General features: G+C 46.4%; 1 protein-coding gene across 1 annotated transcript in view; it reads left to right on the top strand.

Annotated features, from left to right (window-relative positions):
* LOC147662118 (intercellular adhesion molecule 1-like) overlaps nt 1-17,835 on the top strand; it is a 352,803-nt gene that overhangs the window by 232,020 nt on the left and 102,948 nt on the right. Inside the window, exon 4 of the mRNA XM_086951098.1 lies at nt 9,039-9,353. Coding sequence (XP_086807224.1) covers nt 9,039-9,353 — 315 coding nt within the window. The remainder of the gene's footprint in view (nt 1-9,038; nt 9,354-17,835) is intronic.

Raw genomic sequence — 17,835 nt, 5'->3', positions numbered from 1 at the left:
CGAGGGGGAACTCCTACATCACTGAGAGTAGAAGGGGCATGCATGTTACCTTTAACAAGTGTATCCTGGAGTCACTACTGCAGTACTACATCTGTCTTTTTACTACCAATTTATCTTGGGATACCATGGCCAAAGCGGTGTAACTTGATGAGGTGGCTATAGTTTGGCTCTCTAATTCCAAATGGTAATTTCTACGCAAAGCTTTATACTGTGAGGAATCATACAGGCCATAGACTCATCTGACTGCTCCAAGGCCCCTGATCTTGATGGTAATACTGGAGAGTTTTACAAACATTTTAAACATATATTTGCGCCGCGCCTGCTTGTGGTATACGAGAAATCTGTCCCAGTAGGCGCTCTACCACCGTCGATGCGAGAGGCTTCAGTCACTCTTCTTCCTAAACCTGGTACGGATCCCTGAGTTTGCGGCTCATACAGACGCTTGTCATTCCTCAATCTAGATAACAAAATATTGGCATAAGTTCTCTCCAACCATCTCTCCATACTGACGGCACAAATCATCTCTCCTGCACAGTTGGGATTCGTTCCCCACCGCTCAAAATTGCTGAACTTACGGGCATTGTTCTCCGTACTACATAGAATATCTTCAGATATCCCAGCCATGATAGCTCTATCAGATGCTGAAAAAGCGTTTATCTCCTTGGAATAGCCCTTTCTCCGTGCTGTACTAAAAAAAAATGGGTTTACCCCTGGGTTTCTCCTCCTTGATTAACCGCCTATAAACGCACCCTACCGCACGCCTCAGGGTCAATGGCTTAATCACAGAACCATTTCCCGTAATGAGAGGTACCTGTCAGGGATGCTCACTTTCACCACTGCTATTCATTACAGCAATGTACCCTACGGTCCATCATCTACACATTCACCACCTGCATGAGGTTTTCAATTAAAAAATGGCCCTTGACGCATCTTCCTCTAAGCGGATTATATCTTATTTTTTATCCGTTTCCCAGAGGAGAACTTAACTCCAATTCTACACAAACTGACGTGATTTGGGATCCACTCTGGGCTTCGGATCAATTGGTCCAAGTCTGAACTTTTTCCCATCACCTCTACCACAAAGCAGACATTGGGTGATTACCCACTACTTGGTCTGACGGATTGGTTAAATATCTCAGCATTGTATTCCATCCTGACAGGGAGCAGGAGGCGTGACTGAACTAAGGTCCTGCTATTGATTTACTATCGACTCAAATTGATGAGTGGATTTGGCTACCTCTTTCATTAGCAGGTAGGATTGCGATTATAAAAATGGTGATCCTCCCCCACTTCCTATACTTGTTCCTTAACATTCCCATGCCACTTACAAATTTGTTCTTTTTAACACTTCAAGGCCTACTCCTTAAACTTTTCTGGGCCGGTCGGCATCCGCATGTCAGGACACATTGGTGCTCCCTTATAAGTGGGGCAGGTTTGACGTGCCTCATTTTCAGCTATATTATTTGGCCGCACTGTGCCAATAAACCCACCATTGGCATCATGCTAATGCCAGATTACTATACATCAAACCCGAGATGGAGCTTTCTGCACCCACTCCTCTAGCGTCCATCCTACCAAAAGGGATTCCTTTGAACCGCAAGAATGTTCAAACACAATCCACCACCTGCTGGGCATGGAGGAAACTCCCATGACTTTTAGGTGGGACCCTTCTTCACTGGCCTTGACACTGACAGATAGCCCCTGGCTGCCCATTACCTGTGAAACATTAGAAAAGCGTATCCTGTCACAACATGGTCTGCACACCTTTGGGGTTCTATTCTCGGAGGGGCATATGCTAACTCACTACACGGACCTGCGCTTCAATGACGAGACAATCATGGACCATTTTATTATGCACTGCATCCACAATATCCTGTTGGCTACACCACCCCTAGCTCAAGACGAGTTCCCCCCTAACATTAATGATCAGTGATTCAGATGGAGTGAGACTAGTGTCCAGACTTTATCGAGCTTGTGTTGCGTTGGTCCCATTACATGATGCAAAACTCAGATAGACTTGGAAACGGGACCTCGGTAGGCCCCTTACAGATAAGATGCAGGCTGCATGCTGTGCACAAACCTGAATGGTGTCGCCCAATCATTGTCACAACCTTCTGTTCTGTACTTTAAGTTCTTGTGATGCACATGCATTACTTCAGCTAATCAAAGCAAGTATGACAAAACACACTCCTCCAATTTTACGAAATGCCTTCTTCCAAGAGCGTACTTTCTCGACATGGTTTGGTCCTGTAGATTTGTAGCAACTTACTGGGGTGAGATCTTCTCCAAGTTAACGCAAATGCGGAAGATTGACCTGGGAATAGAACTGCTACTCACCCTATTGGGCTATGTTTCAGACCTTCCCAAAAACATGGTGTAGGTAGGTGGTCACTACACTGGGGTAGGTACCATCCCTGCCGCTGCCAACTGGCTCCCCACCATGGCGTACTGCAACACTACCAGTGAGATATATGCAACTCTTCAAACTCCAACCTCTGGATCAAAAGATAAATGGCAACCACTATGAGATTATTTACTAGCAAATGCATATCAGTCCCAGGGAGTCAGCTGAGATTTATCCACCCACCCACTGTCACCCAATGATATGCTATTTGGTAGTCAGCCCTGAGCCCCTTCACTAATCACTCCACTACACATACACCAAGCCCAGGTAGGATTGGAGAGACTGTTCTACATGATTCACTGTCCCTCCGTCACTATCAGTCCACCCTCCCCTTCATCACTCTCCCCCCACTAATCACCACTATTTACTGGAGAGTAATTTTAAACTCTTGCTTCCTATGCCCCCCACTAAGATAATCTACCCCAAACAAACTTTCCATTCCTTTAGAGCAAAAAAGTTAACCTTTTTGGTTTGTCTGTTCTTGCAACGTTTGCCTACCTATTGCAAATTTGAGGGCATATGGTGAATGCGATTTATCATTCCTTGACGATTACCTATATTTATGCTAATGGTACTTACCTCCTTGTTGTCATTGCTCTCTATAATGCTGCTAATCTTCCCAAGGAGGGAAAGCGGCTTGGTAGGTCCAGCATACAGGCCCCAGGTAGCTATGACAAAAGCAAGAGTATGCAGTTCCTAAGGAGGATAGGGGAAAAGGAGGCGAGGGTGGTCGAGTCGAAGATACCAGGTGTTTGCAAGGAAAAGAAAAGGGGGAGTAGCTCCAGTTAGGAGCAAGAGCCCTCACACACCCCGAAGGGTGTCATGCTTCATCATCTGGCAGTTCCTCTTTGGGCCGGCGATGCAATGCCCAAAGTGCCCCGCAGGGGGGCTCTTTGCCGGATATCTTCTCTGGTTGCCGACGTAAAGCTGAAAGGTGGTGGTGGGGCGCATGTGTAGTGAGTTGCGATGGTAGGAGGAAAGTGTGGTTAAAAATAGCTTTGGGACTCACCCAAAAAATTTTATTCGCTGGGTTCCTAGGCTATGAATAAAAACAACCGACTAAAGAGTCGTGGATGCAGAGGGGAAATTATACCCGCTCAAGGTGAAGTGTGTGGGGTGAAGGTGTTTGACATGTTTCATGCCCTACTAGGGGACGGGACCTTCATTACACATACTCATACCCTCCCCTTAAGAGTAGATGAGGATCCCCTGGTCCTGAAGAAATGCCAATATCCAACTGAACGATTTAGGGTATGAAATATGTCAACCACCTTCACCCCACACACGTCTCCCTGAGTTCTAGCGTGTATAATTTCCCCTCTTTAGCCATGACTCTTTAGTTGGTTGTTTTTATTCATAGCATAGGAACCCAACAAATGGGAGCCCCATACCTATTTTTAACCACACTTTCCTCCTACCATCGCTGCTCACTACACACATGCCCCACCACCACCTTTCAGCTTCACGTCGGCAACCAGAGAAGATCTCTGGCAAAGAGCCCCCCTTCGGGTCCCATTGGGCATTGCAGCACAGGCCCATCAAGGAGCTGCCAGATGATGAAGCATGACACCCTTCAGGGTGTGTGAGGGATCTTGCTGCTAACTGGGGCTACTCTCAATATGGCGGCTGTGTAGGACGGCCGGGAAGCAGTGAGGCCGAGGAGATGCAGTGCACCCCTCCCTAGTGATCGGCGGAGGCAAGATGGCGGCCGTGTAGGACGGCCAGGAAGCAGCGAGGCCGAGGAGATGCGGTTTTGATGCGGTTTTTAGAGCATGAATCAGGACGCTGCCGGCTATACACCTACTAACCCACACCAACGAGGACTGTGAAAGTTGTCGGATCAACGTTTGTAAAAACGGCGGAGTAACCAAATAGACCAAACGACCGCCGTATGTTCCTTACCTGCCGCCGGCCGCTCAAGCGGCTTCTGCTGGAACTGACGCAGGCATTGAGGTCGCTCACGTCAGGAGACGTACCCGGAGCAGGCCTGCTAGCGGAGCGGAGCTCACGGAGCTCGCGGAGTTCGCGGCTTAGGAGGCAGCAGCTGCATCAGCAGGCGAACCTGCGGCAAAACCTGCCGCAAAAGACGTGGCAAAAGACGTGGAACACCCTGGAGATTGTGGAGGCAGAAAGGAGAAAGGGGAGCGGTCAACTGGACTCAGGGGAGCAATTTTGTGACAAAGAACGGAGAAGGGAGATTATGGCCCCCAAAGCGAGTGCAAGCGCTAAGGCAGCTTCAAGAAGGAAGGCTGCAGCGGAGCTGGCAGAGATAGCAACAACTAAGGGCAAACAAGGCACTACCCCTATTTCAGATATTTTTCTAAAAGTTATTAAAGAAAAAGATCCTAATAGTGAGGCTTCAGCCGAGATGTCAGAGGGGGTTGGCTGCCCGAAAGACGATGGAGGGGCCACAGAAGATACAGTGGACACCCCAGTTCAGTTAAGTGTCGTAACAAACTTAAAAGAGAATGCTGGCCTTGTGGGGGAAGCTGAGGATAATACCCCCGTGACTCTGGACACAGATATAGCCTCCCCAGTGTTGGAGGAGGAGGTGGGCGATAAGAAGGAAGCTCCTAGCGAGGCTTTTTTCTCGGTTTCGGAGGGTGGGGGAATGGTCTGAGGAAGACGACAGCCTGGAGCAAGAAGCCAGTGGCTCGGTCACTGATAGTGACCTGGACCGGGAGGATTTCAACCCCCCAACAACGGCGGTGAAGTCCAATACTGGAGCAAATGCACAGGGACGCAGATTGGATCATTCGACTACCAATCCCCTACTCGAGAGCCCGGGAGGGGAAGCGGCACAGATGTCACTTCTGGAGGTGAAATCGAAACCTTTGCAGCAGAACTCTGATGCAGAACCAATCGCACAGCTTCCAGAGAGCACATCACATCCTTATTTTAATTAAAGTTTGTTTTATTCAGTTGTTTTTCTCCACATGTAATCACACTTGTCTTGTTTAAACACGATGAAAACAGTCCAAATGTTCTTTTTAGCTTCACATAAAGTAGTTGTGCCAATCCAGGCTTCGTACTACTTCACGTTAAGAACATATAATTTATGGCAGCAGATATAATCATATTCCCAATGCATTTCGGGCCCCTTTATTTTGGCCCTTCGTCAGGGGAAGCTGTTCAGATTAAAAAAGATAAGAGAAACCCCATATTAGTTCTCCATACAACAACGCTATAATGAATATTCCACAAATCATTTAAACATTGTGAATTGTCAGTTTTCCTGATTTCACCCGATAAATAATAAACTGACCCCTAACCCTCAGTGTTTATTCTATAAGCATGCATGGTTTACCGAACGCGATAACCTCCCCTACTCCTTCCTCGATGTAAAACCTGCCCATATGATCGCGTTACTAAGTAAACACTCAACGCCCCATCTGTTTTAGAAAAACGTGTATCACACACCCTTAGTTTCTACAAATCAATACTTTCCTCAAATCCTTTTGCCTCGCGCTCCTCCTATCCCTTCATCCAACAGTTGCATTACCCTAGGTCTTCAAAAAAGCTCAGACCTACCTGCTTCTCAACATTATCGGCACACCGTCAGTGCTACAGCATTTGTCACGCTCTTAAACAACTCTGAGGCTGCTAGCTGCGCTATTTAAACATTTAGATTCGCGCCACTATCTTCAATTTAGTTAATCTCCTCAGCTGGATTGCATCTAATTCAGTGTCATGCACCCGTGCCTCTATCCAATGGCCTGACTTTCCTTCCTTTATTCTCTCCAAAACTACACCTCCCATAATCCTCTATCCCTTTACGCCACCATGTAAACTTTGGAAAAAATATATGAACATTCAGATGCAAGTTAACCCTAGCAAACAGTAAAAATAAATGTGAAATAAAACTAAAAATGCTGAACTCCAGTGATAAAAAATATACATGACTACAGTGAAGGCAAAAACGAGGTTGCTGAATAGATGGTAAATGCATATTCATTGTGGTTTCAAGTAAAAACAATTGCTGTTCAAATATTTAATACGTTGTCATATGGTGAAACAACTTTGTATAGGCAAATTCATCAGTCTCTTGTAATCGTCCATAAATGATGACGGTTTCCATCGTGAAAATGTAGCTTTTCATTGTTGTTAATCTGGTTTCCTGCGGGTGCACACTGCTTGTGCGGCAAGCAAATCATTGACAATGTACAAGGGGGAGCAATGGCACACCTGTTGCTCAACGTTTTTTCCAGTTTGAGAAAGAATCCATTTATGCGTGCAGACTGGTTTACATGCCTTGCCACGGTGCAAGTGTATGAAATCAAATCGAAACATTTGCAGCAGAACTCTGATGCAGAACCAATCGCACAGCTTCCAGAGAGCACATCACATCCTTATTTTAATTAAAGTTTGTTTTATTCAGTTGTTTTTCTCCACATGTAATCACACTTGTCTTGTTTAAACACGATGAAAACAGTCCTTCTGGAGGTGATACATCAGGAGATAATTGCGCACAGGGAAGAGGCTCGCCAAGAAAGTTGCAAATCACAGGCAGCGGTGAGAAAAATGCAAGGGGTAGTAAGGAAACTGACTAAAGTGTGTGTGAATTTGGGAGATCGGGTTACAAATTTGGAGGAGAGAGTGGTATCCACTGAAGCAGAGACAGCGGCCGCCTCAAGCAGGGTAGATCTCCAGGGCGAACAGATGACAGATGTACAATGGAAGTGGGAGGCATTGGAGAATAGGTCTCGACAGAATAATCTACGCGTACTGGGGATCCCGGAAGGATCAGAGGGGTCAGACATGAGAGCTTTTGTGATCAAACTATTCCAGCATGCCTTCACAGAGTTGAAGGGATGGGACTGGGCAAGGGAGATCCAAAGGGCCCATCGCACCCCTTTCAAAATGCATAAAAACGCCAAGGAGGTGGATAAGCCTAGAGCAATTCTTATCTTTCTGGGTAACTATAACCTGAGGGAGGCAATATCAGAAAGGGCAAGACCGGACCTGAAAAAGGACGTGGATGGTTTCACTTTTTTTGTTCGCCCGGATTTCTGCCATGATACTGTTGAGAGGCGCTGGAGACTAAGGCAGATGATAAAACCATTTCAGGACAAGGGTATGCAGGCATATCTGATTAACCCAGCGCAGTTAAAAATAATCAACGGTGGTCGAACATTGTACATCTCTTCCGAGGTGAAAGCTAAGGAGTATTTGGACGCACAAAGGGTTTAGCAACACATTGAAGAGCAGAGGTGACCAGGGATCTAATGGTTAAAAATGAGCTTAAACCCAACGTGTTGATAGGCTAGAATAAGGAAACTGGTCAAAGAGGACTAAAGATGACTTTTTGATAGACAAAAAAAGCTAACTGGGGCTACTCCCCCTTCACCTTTTCTTTTCCTTACGAACACCTGGTATCTTCAACTAGACCCTCGCCCCTCAGGAACTGCATACTCTTGCTTTTGTCATCTCTACAATGCTGCACCATGGTACATTGGGATGTACATTTATGCCGTACATGTATGCTCATTCTCACTGTTCACACTTACTACACTTGTGTGCCCTGCCATGTCGATTTCTTTGAAAACCAGAAAACAAAATAACATGCTATCCCATGGACCTGTTGCACAGTAGAGCAAGACACACAGGCGGGAGTCAACAGGAGCTGAGCGTGGGGCTATTGCTGTAAAGTAGTCTCTCATGTATTTTAATACAAGAACTCACATGGACGCAAAAGAATAAACCTAAACAGCCAATAGCATTAGGCATGATATGAACACTCCCCAGGGTGGAGTCAAGACATGCCTGAAAAATCTCAAGCCACTGGCTGAAAAAGTCTGATCAGTGAAAGTCAATGGTTGAAAAGGTTGAACCCAAAGCACACTCTATGCAATACATCTGTTTGAAAGCTGCACTACCCAAAGTCATACCTAAAAACAGGACACTTCAGAGAAAAGAATACTTGGGGGCAAATTTACAAGGAACTGACGCATCTGCTTAGATGACTCAGCTTCCTTGCGTCACCTTCAAATGTCCTTGCATCGCCATGGATGTGCTGTATTTACAATACAGTGCACCATGGCGCAAGGAATTACAGATGCGTCAGAAATTCTGACGTGTCTGTTGGAGGAAAAGTGACGCATTGTTGGAGTTCGTCACTAAAGTGACGCAACTCCAGCAATGCACCAGAAAACATAGGTAGGTCCCATGTAAGATGCCCTGCATCAATCCTTACGCCTGGTCTGAGCAGGCGTGGGGATTTTGAGGCAGTGAAGGCATAAGGTGACGCAGTGAAATCTTGTAAATTTCACTACGTCAGTTTTACGTGGCTTTTTGCACGGGAACGCCCACCCTGCATACATTATACCTGGCGCAGGTATAATGTGACGCAGGGCTTTACAACGTGACGCATCTCCCTAGATGTGTCACGTTGTAAATGGTTTGCATTTTTACGCTGCTGCGTCACAAAAAGTGACGCAACGGGGGCTTGTAAATCTGCCCCAATGTTTTGACAATTTCACGGTTCGGGGTCTGTTTATTTGTTTTTTACATTCCTATGATACATTTGAATAAAAGTACATTTAAAAAATAAAATTGCAAAGTAATTGTTAGTTTGTGCTATGACACCTTCCCTTGCTTACAACGGTAAAATGTGTTTTATTTTCTGACCCTCTAGTGCCTCCTGAGGATGTAAGGATTAACATTCCCCAGGGAATGGAGGTGAGCGGGTCCTATGAAGTCACGTGTGATGTAAAAAACATTGCGCCGAAGCGAAATCTCGTCGTGCTCATCAAACGAGGAAATGAGACGCTGCATAGAGAAATGTATGCAAGTGACCACACCAACGGAAGCACCAATGTCACAGTATCCTACCGCATCATGGCACAGAGAGAGGACCACGAGGCCGAGTACACCTGCCTGGCTCAGCTCGACCTGAGGCCCAACGGGGAGCTCTTCGAGAGGTCCTCAAATACAACAGTCCGTGTTATGAGTAAGTGAACAGAACCCATGTGACTGCACAGAAGGCCTTTTCCGGTCAATCACATATCGTTGTGCTTTACTTAATATCTTTTCACATATGTGTGAATCCAGAAAAAGCCAAACATCTTCTAAGATCACAAGTCAGGAAGTGAAAAACATGTATATAGTCTGTGAACTGTTCAAAATGTAATGAGGTCATAAGATCCCCTCAGAGATCTTCTTGGTGTGAATTCAATAGGTCTATACCTCTTTGTTGCATGTTTCTACCTTTCTTTCAAAAAATCATTTGTTAGTGCACCAGATTAATGTGCGATTCTATCTCTAGCCCTAGAAATTTGAGCGGAAGTTCTTTTCTGTGGGCTTTGCTGGATGTTAATGCATCGATATTGTATAGTCAAGATTTCAGTAGTGGAGGTGTTTTTGTGTTATTATGCTTTGATACAGTTTAAAAAATCACTGCAATGTGAGTTGTCTAAAACATATCTAACTGTTAGTTTTGATCCTTGCAGCATCTCCCTGAAGTATGCGTTATTTATTTTTGGATTGCTGATCTACCGTTGGCATGTTGAGTGCTATTACAATAGGTTTATGAAGGCTCTTGTGCTCTAGAAGCTCATTTAAATGACATTTAGATTATCAAATTGTTAGAATACAGAGGATATTACGATAACTGCCATGAAAGTCTGACACAACCACAGTTTTAATGCAAAATGAACAATTGATGGACAGAATGCAGAACAATGTCATACGTTCACCCCAGTACAGAGATCTGGGCCTAAATCCATAGTCGTTTTTGCTCGTCATTCCATTCCAGTTTGAACCCAGCCATATGCAAAGCAGTCTTGACCCTGCGCCCAATGGGAACAGTCCAGCCCGAACTGCCAGGCTAGGTCCTCCTTGGACTGGACACAAGTATCCTAGGAAAGGTTTCGGGCTTTCATCCCTCATCATCCAGGATAGCTCGACTTCAGTGGCATGGAGAGCATGGGACCCACGTCTGGGCATACCCGTCCCACTTGGGGTGACAAAGGCAAAAAGCACAATTGATGTACAGAATGCAGAACGATGTCATACATTCACCCCAGTACAGAGATCTAGGCCTTAATGCATTGTTTTTTTGCTCACCATGCCATTCCAGTTTGGACCTGGCCATATGCAAATCAGTCTTGACCCTGCGCCCAATGGGAATAGTCCAGCCCGAACTGCCAGGCCAGGTCCTCCCTGGACTGGAAACAAGCATCCTAGGACCAGTTTGCGAACCACAGTTTTAAGCACACAGTATGAATACCAAGAAATTGGTAATTCCTTTAAAATTTGTAAAGTTTCTATTTTACCTCTTTTCCTCACAAAATATAAACTGATTTAGTGGGAACTTTAGACTTGTTATTCCAGATCAATGCTTAATTTGTAAAAGAATTAGGACTGGGACCCAAAAATGAGTAACAGTAGGCCTCATCTTCAAACACCAGCTTAAATTAAGCACCAGTATAATCATTGTGGCCTGTGCTGTGGATCACACTGTTTTCCTGTGTGGCACTTTCAGCTAATGCTGGCAGTCTGCATGCAGGGAGTTTTAATCACACTGTGTGCGTGTATGTGTTTTTGACCACGCAGTCCTCTGTTTCTGTTTTGCAGACCCTTCCCAGATGTGTGAGTGGCCACCAGTTCCCTCCTGGTCATTAAATGCACCCTCTCCCATTTTAGTAACAGACAAGGGGAGCCATTGTAGGTACATAATGGCCGCAGTTTATTCAAACTAATACATGGACATGAGACATCACACCTTAATGGTCATTCGCATTCCATGGATTTAAATAGTTCATCACTTCAGTCATATCTCATGTTTACTACAGCGGTTCTGTTTTGTTGGTCCATATTTATTTACTGACAGCACTTCCAGCACAGCCCTGCACGACTGCCCCAGAGCAGGTGGCTAGCATTAGCGGCTTCTAGGCTTCCTTTGCTACCGAGACCTATGTGGACAGCCATCGGACCTATCACGGTCAGGAAGTGGCGGGTCCACCTGTAGCTGACCCTTGCTGGCCCATCGCCTGCCCCCATTGCCCCTGCTGTAAGGTATCCCAAGGACACTGTTTGAGCAGCTCTTCTTCCTAGGCTATTGTGCTTTCCTTGGCTTTTTGTGCGTCCTATCTCTGCCAGCCTGCTGGTGGTTCCCTGGCCACCGTCAGCTCTCCTTTGCCTACCTACCTATGAGAAGCTTAGTTGCTCCAGTACCCCAATGATGTTTAGCAGAAACATGTCCATACCTACCCCGATTAAGCGAACTCCATCCGCTGCATAATATCCCGGTGTCCTGAGGTTGATGAGCCTGTGACTCACAAACTCCCCAGCCATTCGCCCTGCACACTTTTGCCATTGAGATGTTTAGTTTGCGCCTGGATCTCTCTACTGCCTCGTGGTCTATGGCCTCCATCCACTCCCAACAGTCTTCAATGTCCATTCCCTGGTGGCCTTGCGCTTGGCAAGCGTTGCTCGCGAGCTCCTATCAGGCCCTGCTTTACCTTCCTTGCCCTTGCCTATTCTGGGCCTTGTCCAACATTTACAATAGTATGAATAAACCATGCTTCAGCGACGCTATGCCTGATCACAGAAAAAGCTTGAGAGTTCGGAGTTCTCCTAGCACGGCATGTCTTTGGTCTCGTAGTTAGCGTATTTCACACCGGAAGTGTGCCCGCATTCAGTTTGGCTAGGAAAGCTCCAAGCACCTGTCTCAGCTAGTTACCACAAACTGCAGACATCAAACGAGCTGCTCTTTCTCTTTCCTCTCATGCAACCGCTCTAGCTGTGCCTTGCAGCATGCCTTGCAGCATGTGCTGCTCAGCGGTGTGATACAAAAGGACGGGGCCCCTGCAGAATGTGAAGAGGGGCCTCTGAGCCTCGTATATTTCACAGATATTCATTGACCGTGGGCTTAATGGGGACCCCATGAAAGGTTGGGGTCCCCCTGGTGGGTTTGGGCCCTCCTGCACCGCAGGGCCTTCAGGGTCCTATGTTATGCCCCTGGTGCAGTTTCTACAAGTGGCTGCTAACTGACTCCTTGTCTGGTATTGCTTGAGTTTCCAAGTTTCCATATAGGCAGGGCTTTAAGTGGGCCGGGTCTCACTGGGTCTGAGCACCAGCAGCTTTTTAAAGGGGGCCTCGAAATGGGTCTCTACCCGGCTCTGTTTTGTGCCCTGGCACAAGCGGTCCATTTTTTTTGTCCAGGCTGCAGTGACAGCAGGCACATCGATGAGCGCTGCTCACACTGCTCACTTCTCACTACTGGAGAAGTTATGGCATGACATTATGCCAGATGAGCGTTGTATGGGAAGGGAAATCCTTTAAAGAGAGTCTTTTTCTCTCTGGATTTCCCTTCTCTTTTCGAAACTCAGGAGCAGCAACATTGTTGTGGTGTCACCAGAGCTGTAAGTGGAAGCTTTTTCAATATATACAAGCCATAGTTGCTGCTTATTTATCTTATGCAACTAATCAACCATTGACAAAGCCAATAGTCCTGACTAGTAGGTATGATGTTACTTGTTACATCACATATCTGGATGGGTTGTATGACGTTTCAACGCATGCTTTTACCACGCATGCCTTTACAACGCAGGTATTACAACGCAAGCCGTTACAACGACTTGCGTTGGGGGGTGCTGGATAGTGGAATAGTGTTGGAATTAGGTAGCCTGGCCTAGGGCAAGACTAACATAACAGAGGCACAGTGTAAAGGTTGCAGACCACCCCAAAAGTAACTCCACGCAATAGCACTCAAAAAGAAAACTCTACACCAAAATTATGTGAAAATACGTGCTGCTTTATAAAAATAATATGCTCTTTAGTTTCAAATTATACAGTGTAATACATTTCAGTTCTTCTCCAGAATAGCGATTATACCTTTGATTTAGAGAAGTAATTAGCACTCTTCCTTCTGTGGAGAAAATTACAGTTCAAAGCATACAGATGTCAAGGATTCAATATGGCTTCCTTTAGAGATTTAAAGATGTCCCAACAGAATTACACTAAGCAGTGTCACTTTGCATTAATAAACAGTGTCATCAATAGATCATCACATTAGTCTGCCAGGTCACTGGTTACTCCCTCACCACAGGGCTAAGATCTCTCACCCCTTATCCACCCCTTAATGCAGGGCTAGAATGCACACGCACAGTTTAGTGCAGGAATTCCACACGTTCACTATTCACTACAACAATGGCTATAAGGATTTGAAGGGGTTTCCCTGTAATCAGAACAGTCAGTGCACTTTTCTCACTTCAGCCTAGGTTTCCCTCTGATGACTTGCTTAATATCTGCTTCCCTAGACTTTGTAGAGCGTTAGGTTGGGGAGCTGAAGTTAACCTCCCTCACACCTTCTCTGGCACAGTTTAAATGTAAGTTGACTGGTGATCAAGGCACCTAATTAGGCATTAGTACATGGGAGAATTTACCACACCAGCAAGGGCTCAGCCCTATTCTTCCTCACACCTCCCACTCCTCCTTACTGTATTTGAATTTCTGGTCCTGCCCCAGTCCACGGGGGGTAGGGCTCTCAGTCGGCACCACCAAACAACACCAGTGGCAGAAGCAGCCACCTATCCCCGCCCAGCCAGCCTTTTGATCTCAGCGCTGGGGTGGGGAGGTTCAATCGTGATGACCCTTCGCTTCCTCACACTTTCTGAATCGAGCGCTGGGCAGGCTGACGTCCGCTCGATCAGCGGAGGCTAAAGGTTCCCGCTCCTCTCTAGGCCAGCTCCGCTGAGGTGATTTGTGGCGCGCCGCCTCTCAGGGATCCCACGCGTCTCCCAGGGCAGTCTTCGGCCGCGCAGATGCGGGGAGACTAGCGGCGCAGCCTGCAGCGCCTCCTCTCACCAATCGGCACTCGCGCCTCACGGGGGCAGACCTTAGCCGCGCAGCTGCAGGGGGATTAGCGGCACCGCCGGCACCGCCTCCTTTCGTCGGGAGACACTCGCTCCTGCTCTTGCGCGGGGGGGAACAGCGGCTTACTTCCTCTTCCGCCGCGCAGTTTGGATAACGAGCGACAGCGCTCTCCTGCCGACTGCACTCCTTCCCAGGTTCCTCACACCCTTCAGGACAACGACGCCTCAGGCTCCCGAGGATATCCAGACAACCCAGGCACCGCTCCTCTCAACCGGGTAGGTAAGGGCTTCAGCAGGAAGGCGGGGAGCCAATTAGTAACCCCAAGAGGGAACGAAGGGGTGAAGGTGGGACACAGCCGTCTGGGGAAAGGTCCAAAGTCCCTGGTTACTTGACTGGACCAGATCGATTTCAGGCCAATGGTAGGGTTCGGTCAGCAGCACAAGGGGGAACGTCCTCTGAAAGATGCTGTCAGTTAATGAAACCAACTAGCTTCTCCTAGCGCGTCCTCCTCACACTGCAGCCTCTCTCCTCTCACACTGGACTACACAAAATGGCCTCCTGCCCCCTGCCCTTTTATAGCCTAGCCTCACAGAGTCCAGTAGGGTCCAGAAGGTTCTGGAAGACCTAATGTTATCCTATGGGGCTGACTATGGTGTGGCAGTTGGTGACAGTTAGGGCCCTCCATTTTGTGAAAACATGAGGTTTCCTGACAGCACAGGCCTCTGGGCCTGAGGTAAAAGATTACAAGGGGGGAAAAGAACACCCATCCCCCTGGTCAGCACCTATAAAAAGTTAGTAGACACAAAAATTAACAAGGGTATGAGGGGCAAAAAGGGGACAAAATAAATAAAAATTAGGAGGGACATCGCCAAAAAGCCAGACAGGTCTAACAAATAGTTTAATTTTCTATTCCAACTCCAGTCCCCGTGGATAGTAGAGAAGGTGTTGGATAGAAAATTAAACTATTCCCTATCCAACAGCGCCCTCAAGCGAAAGTCGTTGTAACGACTTTCGTTGTAATTCCTGCGTTGTAATGGTATTGCGTGGCAAAGGTTTCGTTGCAAACGATGTTCCCCATCTGGATGCAATGACAGAAACAGCAAAATTCATGTTGGGCATCACACTATGATAAGCACAAATTTTTAGCTTATGTGTTTTTAAGCCACGCAGTTAATTACATTGGCCACGGCCCTTCGGGAGACCCCCTCCCCACCCAGTTGTTTCACCCCACTTAAAGCCCTGCATATAGAAGAGATTGTCCTAGCAGTTTGGACAAAACGGTCTGTTCTGGAGCAGAGTCAACACTGGTTTGCTAGTGGCTGGCAGTTTGAGCTAGACTCTCCCCATTTCCAGGAGCACAGTACCCAGCATACACTGCGCAGACGCCGTGACATTATTCCTGTCTGCTAAAGCAGCAACCCCTGTTAGTCCCTTACCTCTCATATTGCGCCCGCCCGCTGCCCCATCTCCTTCATATCTCCGCTCTGCACTTTCTTTCACTTAGTAAGGATTGGATGATGGAGGCAAACAGCAGTAGTTATTAGCCCCTTTGGGAGCCTGTGACGTGGACACTATTTCTTTCTTGAAGTCATTGGGCTTCCTTCCTGCTGGACAGCACTGTAGGTTGAGCTACCACTGCAGGTGGTCTGTGTGGTGCTAAATTCGGATCCTGACAAGGCGCATTCCAAATTCCATCCAACCGAGGTCAGTAAAATAGTGTAATTTATACCCATGAGGTACCTTTGAATACCTATTATGTAAGGTTTTGAAGACATTTGAACTTTTGGTATGCATTATATATATATGTGTCCCATACACTAAAGCATATTTCGCAGTTGTGTCTCCCGCCTGTTGCTGATGTCTCTCATTGTACAGATCAGCCAACAGTGTGCGCAAGGCAGCAGCGACACACTCCTGTTAGACATGGGGACTGCTTGCTCAATATTCATTATTTCTATTTCTTTAAGGATTTAATATTGTTAACATTAACAATTTACGTCACCGTGGTGTGACATCCCCTTAAAAATGTATTTTGTTGTAAATAGTTGGGTACAAGGGCTTTCAGTCGGGTATGATGAAGTGTCTGTCAGACTTCACCTTGGATTTATGCCCACACTGACAAACACACACACACACTCACACACACAACACACGCACTCTCTCTCTCTTCTCCCTCGTCTCTGTTTTGAAGGCATTAAAAATGCTGATTAATGGTACTAAAAATGGTGTGTTTTAAGTGCCTCTCACTATCTGCCGCCCTTTCTTGTTCCACTTCCCCTTGAGTCTCCCTCATATCGTGCTTCTCATTTAATGTGTTTTAACAACATATTCCAGCTCAATTGTTGAGAAATCTGAAGCTCCTCCTGTCCCCCATTCCCCTGTTGCCCCCCCAATTTTAGAGACCAAGCTACGCCCCTGAGCATAACATATTCTATATCTAATTTAAAGGGCTTTGTTGAGACACCTTCAGCCATTGGCTTTTTTTGCCCTGGAACTTTCAGTTATTGGTTTGAGACATTATCAATCATTTCTTTGATCCGGCCACAGGAGTATTTTATTCTCACCTTTTTCCTATTGGCTGTTTGGGTGTGTCTTTCCACCTCCATGGGAATGCACGAGGAACTATTGTGCATCTGAAATCAGCTGGCGAATAGCACAGAAGCACCAAGGACAAGGCACGGACAAAAGCACGTGAATGAACAAGCATGCGCAGTGCAATAGGTCGCGAATTTGAGCTATTGACATTGTAAATGACAATACCTTTTATTTGTGTTTTGGTTTTTAAAACATAAATAAACAGAATTGCCATTTACAATGGCAATGGCTTAAACTCTCGCAAATGAGAGACCTATTGCAGATTTTACATCACACACCTTTGACCTCCCTAAAGGCATTGCTGAGTTGCCCCCTGCTGTCTCCGTTGGCCACAGAAGAGCTCCCCGTTTGCTACGAGTTAAACAAGTTGGGGGTCACAACTGCGCATGAGAGACCCTCCTGCCCTCCTGCAGTAAGAGAAACTAATTAAAGAAAATAGTGCTTACAGAGTAAAGAAGACGTACCGTGTAACAACCGAAGTAAAAGGGCAAGTCCTCATGGGAGGTTACAAATGAAGACAAGGTGGTACTAAGAAGGGATTAACAAGCCTAATAACGAATCAGAAGCCAACATTTATGAAGGACAATGACACAAGCCTTGACAAATATGGGCGGGGAGTAGGCGGGGCTTCATGAAAATACTCCAATACAACATGGCTCGCAGAGCAGCGCAATCGCTGCCCAGGCTCGTCCTGAAAATGGATGCTAAAAACCAGAAAGTAACCTTTCGGACTCTGACAATTTTTCTGGGACTTTTTTCTTTGCTCGCTCCACAGTATGTCTGGGTGCATTGGGAAAGTGAATATGTTGTATTTTACCCTCCAGGAAGGCATCTTGTTTCTAGTCAAACACTGCCACCTAGTGTTTATGAATTAATTGCTAAAATGTTAGATGCACCTATAGCAGATATGCTCCTTGTTAAAGACACGGTAAAGGAAAAGATACTTTCGGTGTAAAATATGCCCAGGTTTTCATACATGGTATTGCACCACGTGAAAATAAAATGTAGCGAAATGACAT

This window comes from Lissotriton vulgaris, unplaced genomic scaffold, assembly GCF_964263255.1.
Source record: "Lissotriton vulgaris unplaced genomic scaffold, aLisVul1.2 SCAFFOLD_261, whole genome shotgun sequence".
NCBI lineage: Eukaryota > Metazoa > Chordata > Amphibia > Caudata > Salamandridae > Lissotriton > Lissotriton vulgaris.
This window is presented reverse-complemented; position numbering and strand designations above follow the sequence as displayed.